This window comes from Heteronotia binoei, chromosome 6 (assembly GCF_032191835.1).
Source record: "Heteronotia binoei isolate CCM8104 ecotype False Entrance Well chromosome 6, APGP_CSIRO_Hbin_v1, whole genome shotgun sequence".
NCBI classification, from domain to species: Eukaryota; Metazoa; Chordata; class Lepidosauria; order Squamata; family Gekkonidae; genus Heteronotia; species Heteronotia binoei.
Genome location: NC_083228.1, coordinates 27,900,044 through 27,913,665, shown reverse-complemented (window position 1 = coordinate 27,913,665; position 13,622 = coordinate 27,900,044). Strand labels below are relative to the sequence as shown.

General features: G+C 42.9%; 1 protein-coding gene across 1 annotated transcript in view; it reads right to left on the bottom strand.

Moving 5' to 3' along the window:
• The window catches only part of LOC132573604 (prosaposin-like), a 43,136-nt gene that overhangs the window by 5,631 nt on the left and 23,883 nt on the right, over window positions 1–13,622 (bottom strand). Inside the window, exons 7-9 of the mRNA XM_060241179.1 lie at window positions 12,373–12,429; window positions 3,835–3,948; window positions 1,574–1,669 (exon numbers count right to left, since the gene is read on the bottom strand). Of these exons, the coding sequence (XP_060097162.1) occupies window positions 1,574–1,669; window positions 3,835–3,948; window positions 12,373–12,429 (267 nt within the window). The remainder of the gene's footprint in view (window positions 1–1,573; window positions 1,670–3,834; window positions 3,949–12,372; window positions 12,430–13,622) is intronic.

Here is a 13,622-nt window from a genome sequence, read left to right as displayed (position 1 = left end):
ATGACCTTACACAATTAAAGCCATCCAAGACACTGAAGGACTTTAGTTTTCCTGCATAATAAGGGGAATAGGATACGAGAGCCTGGGGAAATTCATGCAACACCCCCTGCCCTTCAACCCAGGGTTTAGGGCACGGGGGCTACTGAACAGCACTTACTGTCCTTAAGAAAGGCCACTTGGAAAGCCAACCTCTACATGTTACAAATGGCTTTATTCCAAGGACTTTATTAAACAGGCAGTGAAGAGCAGCCATGTCTTACGGATGCAATCCATGGTTTCACAAAATCATAACTGTTTTTAATTACATAGTAGTTTGCTTAATAGGTAATAATTTGTGTTGCCCCTTTATTCTGACCAACAGATCTGCTATCTATCTAGTACTGCTTATACTATCTAGCTACTGCCTTAAGCAGAGAGTGTACTGTTATCTGTTTACAAAGAGCAACCTTACCGGTAACTGGCTTCTACAATGTCTGCTGCAGAGATCAACCCTACCATAATATAACCTGCATGACTAACTGTTAAAGGAAAAATATTCTTGAAATTCGAGCTTGCTGTCTTTGGTCTTCATGAATACCTGAAACGGCTTGTTTTCAAAGTCATGGGGTTTTTTTTAAAATCTTGGCCAGTTTGCTCTTTCAAAGTCTCAACATCTGTCAGCAGATACATAATTTCACTGACGTTCAAATTCAGTGACATGAACAATTTTCTGGTAAAGGATTTTTTTAACAAAAGGAAGAAATCTGGGACACCTGCAAAAGCCGCATTTTGAATGGTGTTTATACTCCAAAGTACATGTTCTGTATTTAAAAATACGGACCACATGTGTGTTATTAAAAGGGTCAATGCAATGTTTAATGTAAATTTTTGTCCAAAAGTATATATTGCAAGAGTGAACAAGGCTTCAAAGAACAAGGAATTCTGTGGCACTTCAAACACAGCATATTTTAGTGTCCACAGTTCAGAGTCCAGACTTGGGGAGGGGCACTTAGTGGCATAATACCTGTTTTGTACACAGAAATTCAGGCACTGGCACCTTCAGATTCCAGGGCAGGGATCTGCGGACAAGGCCTCCTAGTTTTGTGATCTGGTCATGATATAGCTAGGAAAGCGGGGGGTGGGGGAGGAGGGGGGGAGACACAGTTGCTCAATTTGACTGAAACAACTGAAAAAAGACCTGAGTAATCCAGCACAATCCTACTAGTGTTCCGAGTAGCCATTGCTAGGCTGGCTGGGCCAGTAGTCTAAATAAACTCCATTAGAGTGTTATGCTTTCTTGCTGAGAAAAGGACCTAAAGATATCTGGAATTGCTTTTGAGGTACAGAACAGCACCAGGCTGAAAAAAAAAAAGCAAAACTGGCTGAACGCTTGGAACCAGAACACTTCAAAAAGCACAGCATGGCAGGATCTTTGTCTTAAAAAGATAACCATCAAGAATAAAGACTTTATTTGTTACTGGCAAATGCTTTTGTTGAACATCTGCCATACAATCCTAGATAGCAAGATGAAGTCAGTGTATCCAGCACAAAAGGCACCGGAGCCCCTATCCAAAGGATGCTGTTTTACACACACCTCAGACTTATTGCTCTCTAGAAGGCTGGCCACCTCTTCCACCATGATCTCACATGCGTCACAGAGAGAGAGAGACTCTGATTGACTCAGGCTATTCTGCAAGTCAAAGGTACAAAGAAGGAATTAGTATCCAACCAAGCACTTACACCCAGAAGACAACATCAGAAACTGAAATATGAAATGCCATTAAATACCAGCCCAAGCTTACTCTCAATCTGTAATATGGCAGTAGACATTTAAACCAGACTAGTATTTCACAAATATAAAAATAAACTAGGTTTGTATGAAATTCCTATTTTGCCATAAACACTTTAGTTCTTTAGTAGCGAGTTCCCATTAGAGACCAACCAAGCTGGTGCTCAGAGACTGATGCATTTCAGGGAGGCCTGGGTGATGGGGGGATGTCTTCTCCAACAGCTATCTGGAACTGCCATGGCAATAGAGTTAGGTCAGGTATTTTTGGGCCCAGGGACACCAACAGGCAGATACCCAGCCCTACCTGTTTTATTTAATCCTAGAGGCTAGACATTTGCTTAAGTGATGCCTGAATTAATGACAAGCTGGATGGGGGTAGGTTTCACCTGATCAAGTAGTGAGATCCAGCCTACCAACCCAATGGGGTTGTGTTTGTTTCTGAAGAAGCAGTTTTGCAGCCTGGTTGTACTGCTTGACCAGGCATTGCTCCTTGATACCCAGGAGTGTCTCTTGCCAATTTAGGAGACATCTGACTTAGTCAGATGTCTGACTTAGCCACATCACCTTAGTGACATCCAGGCTAGATTTTCATCACACTGTATTAGGGGCTACCTTTGAAACTTCTTGCAAGTTGTAGTTCCAAATGCCCCAGCTCTGGACAGGAACAAGCTCCTTTGATCATGCTACAAGATTCACCTAGCTTCACTGGCTTCTATTTTTTCCTAGGATCAATTCGAAGTGCTGGCTTAATCTCGTAAAGCCTTAAGCCAATTGTGCCATCCTAGTTCCAGTTATCACTTTCTCCATTTTAAACTCATCCATGCACTCAGGTCAGCCAGAGAGAGCCACCAGCTAGACATCTGGCAGGTGACCTGTCAACTAAAGACAGGGCATTCTTGGTGGTGACACCAAGACTTCAATATTCTCTCCTTTGGGATGTGCCTTTGACATCACTTGTCTCTTTGAAAGAAAGCAAGTAAAGACCTCTTTTCAGCAAAACTTCTGACCAAGGCAATGATAGTAGCTAGAAACATGCCTGAAACTATCTTAATTCTGGTTGCTCAGATGGCCATCAAGACTTTTTTGCTGTATGGATGTTTGTATTACACCTCCTTTGTATAGCTACAACCATGGGGGGGTGAAGTATAGACCACCAAGCACATTAAACAGAACCTGTATTATTGTGATCGATTAGCATTTACAACTGCCTGCCAGAAAGGGATATTTAATCGCCTTGTACCTAGCTCACTTTTCTGAATTAAAAATGCAAGTTTCATAATTTTCCCTTTCTGTCTTTATGCAGGTATGTTCTGTAGTGCAAAAGCTACGCAGGGGATGTAGTTAATGGTTTTGTATTAAATTCTTAAAGTACTGTGAAGGATCTGTATTTGCAAACTGACTAGGATCAAGAAAAACTTCCCTTTGTGTACAGGTAGGGGGGGAGGAAGAGGCAGTTTTACTATCTAGTGGCAACCCATCTGGACTCAAAATACACTCCCTTGGATTTTGGAATCAATCAGCAGAAGCAGTGACTTTTGCTATGCTGTGGCAGTCCCTTCCAACCTCTGGTAAGATTATGTCCAGTAGTGCAGAACCACCATGGACGAACTACCACAATAGAAGTGGGGAGGGCCAGGCACCTTCTGCCAACACAGCTTCACTGAGAGGTGCAATTTCACCACTCTCTTCCCTCCTCGTTTTAGTCTATTAAACCACAGTGTTTGTCCAAAGGCATCCTGAAACGTCAAAGAACCCTTCCAGAGACTGAAAGGGACTTGGGGTGGGGGGAACATAGTGAGCAATCTTCATTCACTAGTGCCTTCAGCTGGCGAACTGTATAATTCATTTGAAAAAGTGTTAGAAGGAACATACCTTGGCATTCTAATAGCATTGGTATGACTGTTTATCAGAAGATCCAACAAGGTTTTAAAGTAAGCACATGGCATCCCAATTTGACTCCATTTAGTGAAAAGGCTTGCCCCACTATTTTGTATAGAAGTAACACCATAACAGATGCACCTCTCACACATATCAAACTATACATATGACTAAAAGACACATTTTACCTCAAGGGGTTCTGCCTTCACTTCATGGATGGTTTTGGCTGGTACCAGAGTCTGGAGAGGCACAGATTTCAGAGAAGAACAGAATCCAACCATGGTACATAAGGACTGTGGTGACTAGAGACACAGACAAAACAGTTACATGTTATTCCCATGCGGACTAGAGGAGGAAAACCATTCAGTGTTAACCATCACATTACACAAACTATATGTCTTCAAAATTCCACCACCAAGGGCTGTTCAGACTGTGCTACTTCTGCCAAAAGACAAACGGAATTCCCAAAAGGAACTGAATTATGTAGTAAAAGCAAAAATACAATTTGACCTAGAACATGTTTATGCAAACCTCTTTAAAAGCTACATATTTCAGAACTGTAAGCCACGGGAAAGGAGAGATACCATGACCATCAATGCCTCATAACTTAATACTGTATGAATTTCTAATAAAACTATACAAGATTTGAGTACTCAAATCTCCAACTTTTAACAGTTAATTACATTCACAGAACATCTCATTTGAATCATGATTGCGTTGAGAAGGGGCAAGAGATGGGAGGAACTGCCAGTCATTAAAAAAAAAGGGCACCTAACTTTTTCCATTAGTGGGAACGAATGGATTAGGGAACCTGACCTGGATAGCCCTATCTTATAAGATCTCAGAAACTAAGCAGGGTTGACCCTGGGCAAGTGTCCGGATAGGAGACCACCAAGGAATACCAGGGCCATGACATGGATGCAGCAATGGTACACCACCTCTAATGTCTCCAACTTTGAAACTCTTATGGAGTCACAATAAATCAGCTGTGATTGATGGCACTTTCCACAACCATTGATTAAGAAATCCAAGGCAATGCTTATAGAACACTAGTTACTTGCTGGAGCCCCAAGACCTATGTGAATCATATAGCTGGATAATATTGTCATGGATGATCATAACATGAAAGTGGTAGTATATACTGTCCTCTTCATGAACCAAGAATAACTCCCAACCACTTAATGCTTTATGAAAAGATAAAACTCTTACAATAAGGGCACCACTTATTAGTGGTTTACATGGCAGCTTGGGAACTACCAATACACACTTCTTTGTAGTGAGAGACCACCACAATCTAGCCAGGTATCAGATGCTGTTTTGGTTTTAGGAGCCTTCAGAATTTGGGAAATTATGTCAGAAGATATTCAAAAAGGAACATAACCTATAATCTGAAGCAGTACTGAGAAGAACATATTACGCACAGCTATTAGGAGCATTGTAGAATTTCTGCCATACTGAGCTCATAACAGTAGTGCTGGCAATTTTGCTCTGCTGATGAATCTACTTCACCTGCTTCGTTATGAACGATTGCTAACTATCCCTAATTTCTGCTTGTTGTTCTTCAAAGGCAATATGAAATCTTAACACATCCTATGTAAAAATTTTAAGCTCAGCTTATGTTCATTTTAAGTACCATTAATATGGGAAAGTAGTACTAATATTCAGTCACTTTAAAAGATATATTTAAAACATCAGGTGGGCATTATGCATAACTCTGGGGCTGAAGATAATTTTTGAAAACCTTTTTAAAGGAAACTTGCTGCCATTCTCAAGTATTCCTTTCTCAGGATAAAAGTATTACTCAAGATACATTAAACAGAAAGTATCAAACAGTACTCAGAGTAACAATTCTAAAAGCATGCTTTCAGAAGGAAAGGATTCTGTAGTTTTAGTGTCCACTGCCAGAAGATAAAACAACCAAGCTCCTACCAAGTTTCATTGCTCCAGTGTAACAGAAGTCAAACATGGATGTTTCCAGTTGCCCTTTGTGAAAGGAACAACAACCCCTAAAACGACCATTGGTACTTACCATGAGGGGTCAATCTCCTCTGAGTACAGGAGGACATCTTGGGTGCTTTCCACCATCTTGTCAGGGAGGTAGGAAATAGAATAATTCTTCTTCCTTTTCCTTGACCCTGGAGCACCCAGATCTCCTCAGTTGGGATACTCTGAGAAGCAGTTTCTAAACTATCAACCTTACTCAGAAGAATGAAAACAGTAATAACATTAGTAACAGCCAGTTAATATGCTAAAGGCATAACAGAAAAGGAACTGTGAAGCAGCAAGAAAAAGTGAGATATAGAAATGGCAGAACAGACCCTAGTATGAGCGATGCGATGTGGCAGGCAAGATGTCTTCCTGTACTCAGAGAAGAATGACCCCTCACGGTAAGTACCAATGGTCATTCTCCCTCAGAGTTGGAGGCCATCTTGGGTACTCCTATAGCAGTAGATTAATGACTGGGTGGGGCATCGCTCTCTTCTAGTAATATATGTTGTAACACTTTTCTGCCAAATGCTGCTTCTGCTGAACTATAAGTGTTTAATTTGTAATGTTGAACAAATGTTGAAATGGAAGACCATGTCGCACACTTCGTCCACTGAGGCATACTTGTTAAAGGCCGCATTAGTTGTCGCGCTTCTGGCTGAATGTGCTGTAATCCCTTTGGGTACTTCTAATTTCATTGCTCTATAAGCTTCCATGCTGCATTGCTTAATAGCATAATTGACGGCAGAGGTTGACATCTTCTGGCCCAACCTTGATTGTGTAATGTTAATAAACATGGCATCCGTCTTCCGAATTGGTTCTGTCCTGACAAAGTATGCCTTCAGGCAGCGTCTAACATCTAAATTGTGCCACATTTGTTCCCTAGGATGTTTAGGGTCTGGACAGAATGATGGCAAATGTAGTTCCTGTGATTTGTGAAATTTAGATACAACCTTGGGCTGAAAGGTAGGATCTGTACGAAGAACCACTTTGTCTTTGTGAAAAATACAGAGTTCTTTCTTTACAGACAAAGCATTAATCTCCGAAACCCTTCTTGCTGATGTGATGGCTATCAAGAAAATGTTCTTCAAACGTAGCCATCTTAGCGAAATGTCCTGTAAAGGCTCAAAGGGTGATTTTGCGAGTGCGGACAAGACAGTGTGTAAACGCCACATTGGGAACCTGTGTGTTTGTGGAGGACACTTGAGTGTGGGCCCCCGTAAGAATCTTTGTACGTGTGCGTGTCTGGAAACATCTTTGCCCTGTATCAGTCCTATACAGAGGATAATGCCGCTACTGCCTACGTAAAGTGGCTGGTTTCAGACCAGATTGTAGCCCATCTTGCAAGAATTCCAAAATGTATTGAATTGAAGGGTTTAGTGGATCCCTTGCTTTTCTTCGGCACCACCTATGAAATGCTTTCCAAGTAGCATTGTAAATCCTGGTGGAGTGTAAATAATGGAGTGTGAGCATTACTAATGTATTAGTAATCTCTGAAGAGTAACCTAACTTCAGGAATGTAGACCGTTCAATTTCCATGCGGTCAATTGCAGCCATTCTGGGTGTAGATGCCAGATTGGGCCCTGTGTCAACATGTCTGGAAGGATCTCCAACTGCAGGGGTTCAGTGGTTGATAACTTTTGAATAGAAGAGAACCACGGGCGTCGTGGCCACCACGGAGCTACCAGGATAACTTGTGCTTTCTGGTGTTGTACCTGACAAAGGAATCTTGATAGCACCAGAATCAGAGGGAAGGCATACAGAAGTCCCTGAGGCCAAATCCCTGTCAGAGCATCCACTGCCACTGTGGCCGGATGAAAAAACCTGGTATAAAATGTTGGTACTTGATAATTGATGTGAGAAGCAAATAGATCCACGACTGGTTGACCAAACAGTTCGACTATCTGTTGGAACACTGACGTCTTCAATCTCCATTCTCCAGGTTGTATGGTCGTTCGACTGAGCCAATCTGCTTGGATGTTGGCAATGCCCTTGATGTGTTCTGCCCTGATGGACAGAAGGTGGTGTTCTGCCCAGTTGAATAGTGTCTTTGCTTCTCTGGATAGAGCTGAGGATCTCAATCCCCCTGGTGGTTCAGGTAGGACTTTGCAGCAACGTTGTCTGTTTGTATTAGAACATGTTGTTTCCGCACTAGAACGCTGAAGAATAATAGGGCTAGACGGATTGCTCGTAACTCTAAAACATTGATCGGGAGTTGAGTCTCTGACGTTTACCAGCGATCCTGTGTTGGGATGTTGTCGAGTGTCACTCCCCATGCTGACAGACTGGCATCCGTGAACAGTTGTACTTCTCTGGGAAGGTAGTAAACTTTCCCTTGTCGAAGACTGGAGTCCTTGGACCACCACATCAAGGACTTCTTGACCTCTAGTGTGACCCTGATCTGTGGATTCTGTTTTTCCATGATCTGGTACTGATGGGGACGGAGCAAGCTTTGTAAAAGTCTCGTATATAGTCTGCCCCACTGAACTGCGTCTATGTTTGAAATAAGCAGGCCCATCAATTTGGCTAATGTCAATAATGGAGTGTGAGCATTCCGAATGACCAGATTCACGAGCTGCTTGGTTTTTTGGATCTTGTTGCTCGGGAGAAAGAGAGAGTTCTTTTGTGTGTCTATGATCATCCCCAGATGTTCTAGCCGTTGTGTAGGCTCTAGGGAACTCTTGGCTAGGTTTATGAGGAAACCATGTTCCTGTAAACACCTGATAGAGCTTTCTGATTGGACACTGACCTGATCAAAAGGTCTTCTAAATATGGATGAACATGAATCCCCTGTTGCCTGAGATGAGCCACCACGTTCACCATCACTTTCGTGAAGACTCTGGGGGCTGTGGCTAGGCCGAAGGGAAGTGCTCTGAATTGGAAATGTCTGTGTCCCATGCAGAATTGAAGGAACCGCCGATGAGATAGTAGGATTGGAATGTGAAGATAAGCTTCCATAAGATCCAATGATGTGAGGAACTCTCCTGGTTGTAGGGCCTGTGATTAACTTCAGGGTCTCCATGTGAAAGTGCCGAAGTCAAACGAATCTGTTGAGAAACTTTAGGTCGAGTATTGCTCTCCAATCCCCATTCTTCTTGGGGACCATGAAGAATACTGAATACGCCTCGACCCACCTGATCTGCTGGCACATATTCTATAGCATGGATTTCTAGGAGATGTGCGATGGCCTTGTGTGTTATTGATCTTTTTGCCAAATTCTTTCGGATCAGAGATACTAGGAAACGTTCCGGTGGGGTGTTTCTGAATTCTACTGCATAACCACAAGAGACGATCTCTAATGTCCAGCAGTATGTCTGGGAAGCCTCCCAGGCGTCTTGAAAATACTGAAGTCTTCCACCTACCGGAATTGAAGTCCAGTCACGCCTTGTTAAACTTTGATTCCCGTTCCTGTTTGTCCCTACGATCTGAGTTTGGGAAATCTAGGATTGTTTAATCCTTTTCTGAAGGGTTGTCTTGGTTGATTCCAAGATGATCTCTTGTTATCTGAATAAGGTCTTGGTCTGGCCAAGGTGTGCGAGGAACGAAATGGCTGAGAATAAAAACCTCTTCTATCAGTTCTCCGAAGGTTCTTTGGCATGGCCTTCTTTTTGTCTTTAGTTTCCACTAAAATCTTGTCTAAGGCACTACCAAACAGTTTTTCTCCTTGAAACGGGTAAGATATCATGATTTGTTTGGATTGGTTGTCTGCAGGCCATGCTCTCAGCCAGATGCCTCTTCTGGCTACTGCCCCTGAGGCCAGACCTCTGGAACAAAAGGTGAGTGCGTCTAAGGGTCGGCCGTGAATTCCGCTGCTTTAAGCAGCCTGGAGGTGCCCTCCATTAACTTCTTATTGTTTTCTGGTAACAGCTGAGAAAGCCTCCTAACCCAGACTATAGCTGCTCTGGATACAATGGAGGATGCTGTACATGCCTTTATTGCCATGGTTCCCGCCTCATGGGATCTTTTTAGAGCCAGATCTATCTTCTTGTCCCAATTGTCTCTAATGGAACCATGAACGTCTTCTGACACCAAGCCCGGGTTCTGAAGTGCCGTCACTGGCGCATCCACCACTGGAACCTGTAACATCTCATTTGCAGAAACAGGCAAATCATATAACTTTTTTACAAAACCAGGAAACGGGCGATTAGGGTTAGGTTTTCCCCATTCAGCTTTGAGTTGCCTCTCAAAAAATTGTGGGAATGGAAAAAACTTAGAAGTTGCGTGTAGCCCTGGAAAAAACTCCTATCCCCAGTAGTTTTGTTCCTGGGGTTGATATCAGTACTGGTATTCCCCTCCTCAGGGGAAGGATCCTGCAGCGCTAGTGTTGCCATAACCCTGGTTAATAAATATTGAAAATCATCAGCTTTAAAGCAACGAACTGACTGTTCCGGGACACACACATCCTCCACCTCCTCATCTGAATTAAAACTCTCTTGATCTTTAGATTGAGACTCCACATCCGAATGAGTTTCTTCTGAATCCTCCTCTATAAATCTAGAATTATTAATCTCTTTTCTGGCTGCTTTAGTTGGCCAAGTGTGCTCTCTGGGCAGATTTTGTTCTAGGAGGCGCGAGGAGGACTCCACTGACCCCATGCCCATAGCCCCTGATTGACAAGCGTTGAACAGCTCTGCCCTAATCGTTTGCTGGAGCATGGACATAAATTCTTGAGAAAAGGGCCCGGGGGGTTAAGTACATTACCACACTGTTGAAGTAGGGCTGGATCAGTCGTGGAGACTTGACCCGACAGGGGCTGGCCTCCTGAAGTGGCTCACGCCGGGAGGTTGGCAACCGTCCCATGGGGCGAAGCAAGGGGCTTATGGCGACCATCAGCAGAAAAGCGTGCCAAAAAGTCTTCCCCAAGATGGCCACCGTCCGTTGCAAGCTTCTGCTAGGAAGGAACACAGAGCCCATCCGCTTTAGCCTGCGGTGACTAGAGTCACCATGTCGGGAAACGTTGCCAGGAACCGCAGCAAGCTGGTCCCGGGGTCCCTTCCCACGGCGTCAGCGTGAGAGCCAAGCGAAGCCGCGTCCTCCAGGAACTCGTCCCTGAAGGCTTCCATCCGCGCTCCTTGCGGCGCTCCGCAGAGAGGTGAGAAGAAAAATAAAAGTCAGCCGCTTCGCAGCAGCCACGGGAAGCGCTCCCTCCCTGCTTAAAGAGATATGACTGAAGAAAATAGGTAAAGCCTAGACCAGATTTAAAGTTAAAGAGGAGTAAAGGTTGACAGATAAGACTTAGGTAAGGAAATAAAGAATAAAGACGAAGCTGCTTCCCGTTTTAATAGGAGTTCAGCTAACTAGTTGCTCTCCCTTCAGAGGCAGGAAAGAAAACTGGGGAGATCTGGGTGCTCCAGGGTCAAAGAAGAGGAAGAAGAATTATTCTATTTCCTGCCTCCCTGACAAGATGGTGGAAAGGACCCAAGATGGCCTCCGACTCAGAGGGAGAATATCTCTTTTCAAGCCCTGAAGGACTGAAAGAAGTAGGCTTCTTTCCCCTCCTCCTGCTACAGTCAGAGGCAAAAATGTAGCATGCATTTCTCTTTCCACATAATCATGCTTCAGGTAAGGTATATGTAACTCCAGTGTTTTAGGCAGCCTGCTATAACTCTCTCATGCAAAAGCAACAAGGATATGCCAGAGGCAATAACAGCTCTCCTCCCATTTCATGCAACTGCCACCACCATTCTACTGTAAAACTACAGCAATACTAAGTGCATGCAACACTTAACTATGACAGACACAAGGCCTTCAGGAAATCTAAGTTCATTTTCTAGTTTCAAGTTCCATTCTGTGGGTGCAAAAGACTCTGCTCACTAGTGTGTTACTCATGGAGTTTACTGGTTTCTGGGGCATCCATGGAATGCTTTTTTCTTTTCTTTTTTTCAGTAGCCTTGCAAGCTCCAAAATTTTTTTTTTTTTTATAAATTCTGAATTGCAGAATAGCCTCAGGGCAAAATTTAGTGGGCTCTTAAACATAAGTTCACTTCTGCAGTCCCCCTCAATTCCTTGTATCTGTCAAAGCTGAACTCTGTCAAACCACACACACACACACACGCACACACACACACACACACACAACTATGTTAGCCAGAGATTAAACTAGTTTTTTGGGTTAAAAAGCACAATCCCACAAGCAGGCTCTCTCACATACCTGTTCCTGCTGTTGACAGAATGGAGAAAAATGAAGACAAAATAGTTAGGAATGGGAGGGAAAAAACAAATCACGCCAAATAGTGTACAAGAGAGTGCACAGCAGAGAGGAAATCTTGCTAAAGACCACCACGCTCACCATGCATTAAGAAAACAAGGATGAGTTCAACATTTATCCCATCCAGACAGAATCTCAGAACACTCGCACAAAAATCAGAGAACCTACGTATCTCATTGGTCAATGCTATTCAGTTTCTGTCTCCACATTTTAAAGGCTATTTCTTGCTTCCGTTTACCTAGCTAGAGGCAGCCCCTCAACTGGTAAGAGTGCCTTTGCTTTTTATATAAATAATAAAAACCATTTGTGTAAATACTACATTTAAAGGAAACAAGTATTGTATTTAAAAGATTCTTCTACAGAAAGTTTAGAATATTAGCCTCTGGAGTAATTATTCTTCACACTAATTAATTCTATATTAAGTCACCCATACTGGTTCTGACAGTTCAATATTAATGCATTGTAATTAACTGAGGGGACTCTTCAAAACACAAAGCACAGTTATTAAAAGTGTGTGGAAAGTTCATCTTACCATCTGCACAAGTAACTGAACAGCCAGGTCTGAATACTGGGAGATGTAATCTTTGCACTATTGGAGGGAAAAAGGAAAAATTTGACAGGAGGTAAATACTTCCACAGCAACAGCAAATATTAATCTTGGTCTGCCCCATGACAGCACCTGACTCTATAAGAGACCACTTATCTGCTGAGGGAGAGCAGAGAACTGGCCATCAGCTGGCGGAGAAGTTGAAGGTTCCCCCCAAACACGTTCCTTTGTGAAGTGGCGTTGAGTTCTGCCTTTCATTCTTTCTTCTTTGAACTCGGATCAGCTCAATCCCTGGTCGGACTGAGGGTCCTTGGCTAGCAACTGGCTTAGGCTCCCCTCACTAATGGGCCTGGACTGCAGAGCATCTAGCTTCAGTGCTTGGCAGTCAAATGTGGCTCCTCTTGCCACTTGCCTAGATTCCTTTTTATCCGGCACTACCAACATTCCTCTAGCCAGGGCATAAACAAAGAACTATCTATGAGAGGGCATCAGGGCTGCCTCCTAAAGACAGAAGAGCCACACAGGTCACCCTGAGCTGGCTTCTTCACCTGACCTAAATTGAGCTTCAGCCAGCCATTGGCAACCACCAGGCAAACTGAGTAGATCAGCATATCAGGAGAGGTTTGGATGAAGAGTAACCAAAAAGGTTGCAACAACAACAATAAGCAAATATGGCTAAACACGCAGTGCTATAAACAATGTATTTTAATTATGCATAGGAAATATTACAACCACAATAAAAACTATGTATGGTTCTGTATATAAGTACTTATACCTAATATCAGGATGAATGTCAGACTATATAAATATAGGTTAAAAAGTATAGGTTAAAAATTATCCAAATACAAGAACCAATCGTGTTTCAGCTAAAAAGCCTTCCTCACTGGTAAAATACAACCTGAGCACTCCATAAGCTAATTGTCAATATATTTCAAACTCATCATATGTTTTTAAAAAGGTAAAGGTAGTTCTCTGTGCAAGCACCAGTCGTTTCCAACTCTGGGGTGACGTTGCTTTCACAAAGTTTTCACGGCAGACTTTTTACAGGGTGCTTTGCCATTGCCTTCCCCAGTCATCTACACTTCCCCCCCAGCAAGCTGGGTACTCATTTTACCGACCTCGGAAGGATATATAGAACGGACCTAAAAACCATCAGATACAAGTATAGACCTAAAATGGTGAAAAAGAAAATTAAATTACATCTATAATTGTCAATCAACTATTTTTTTTAATGT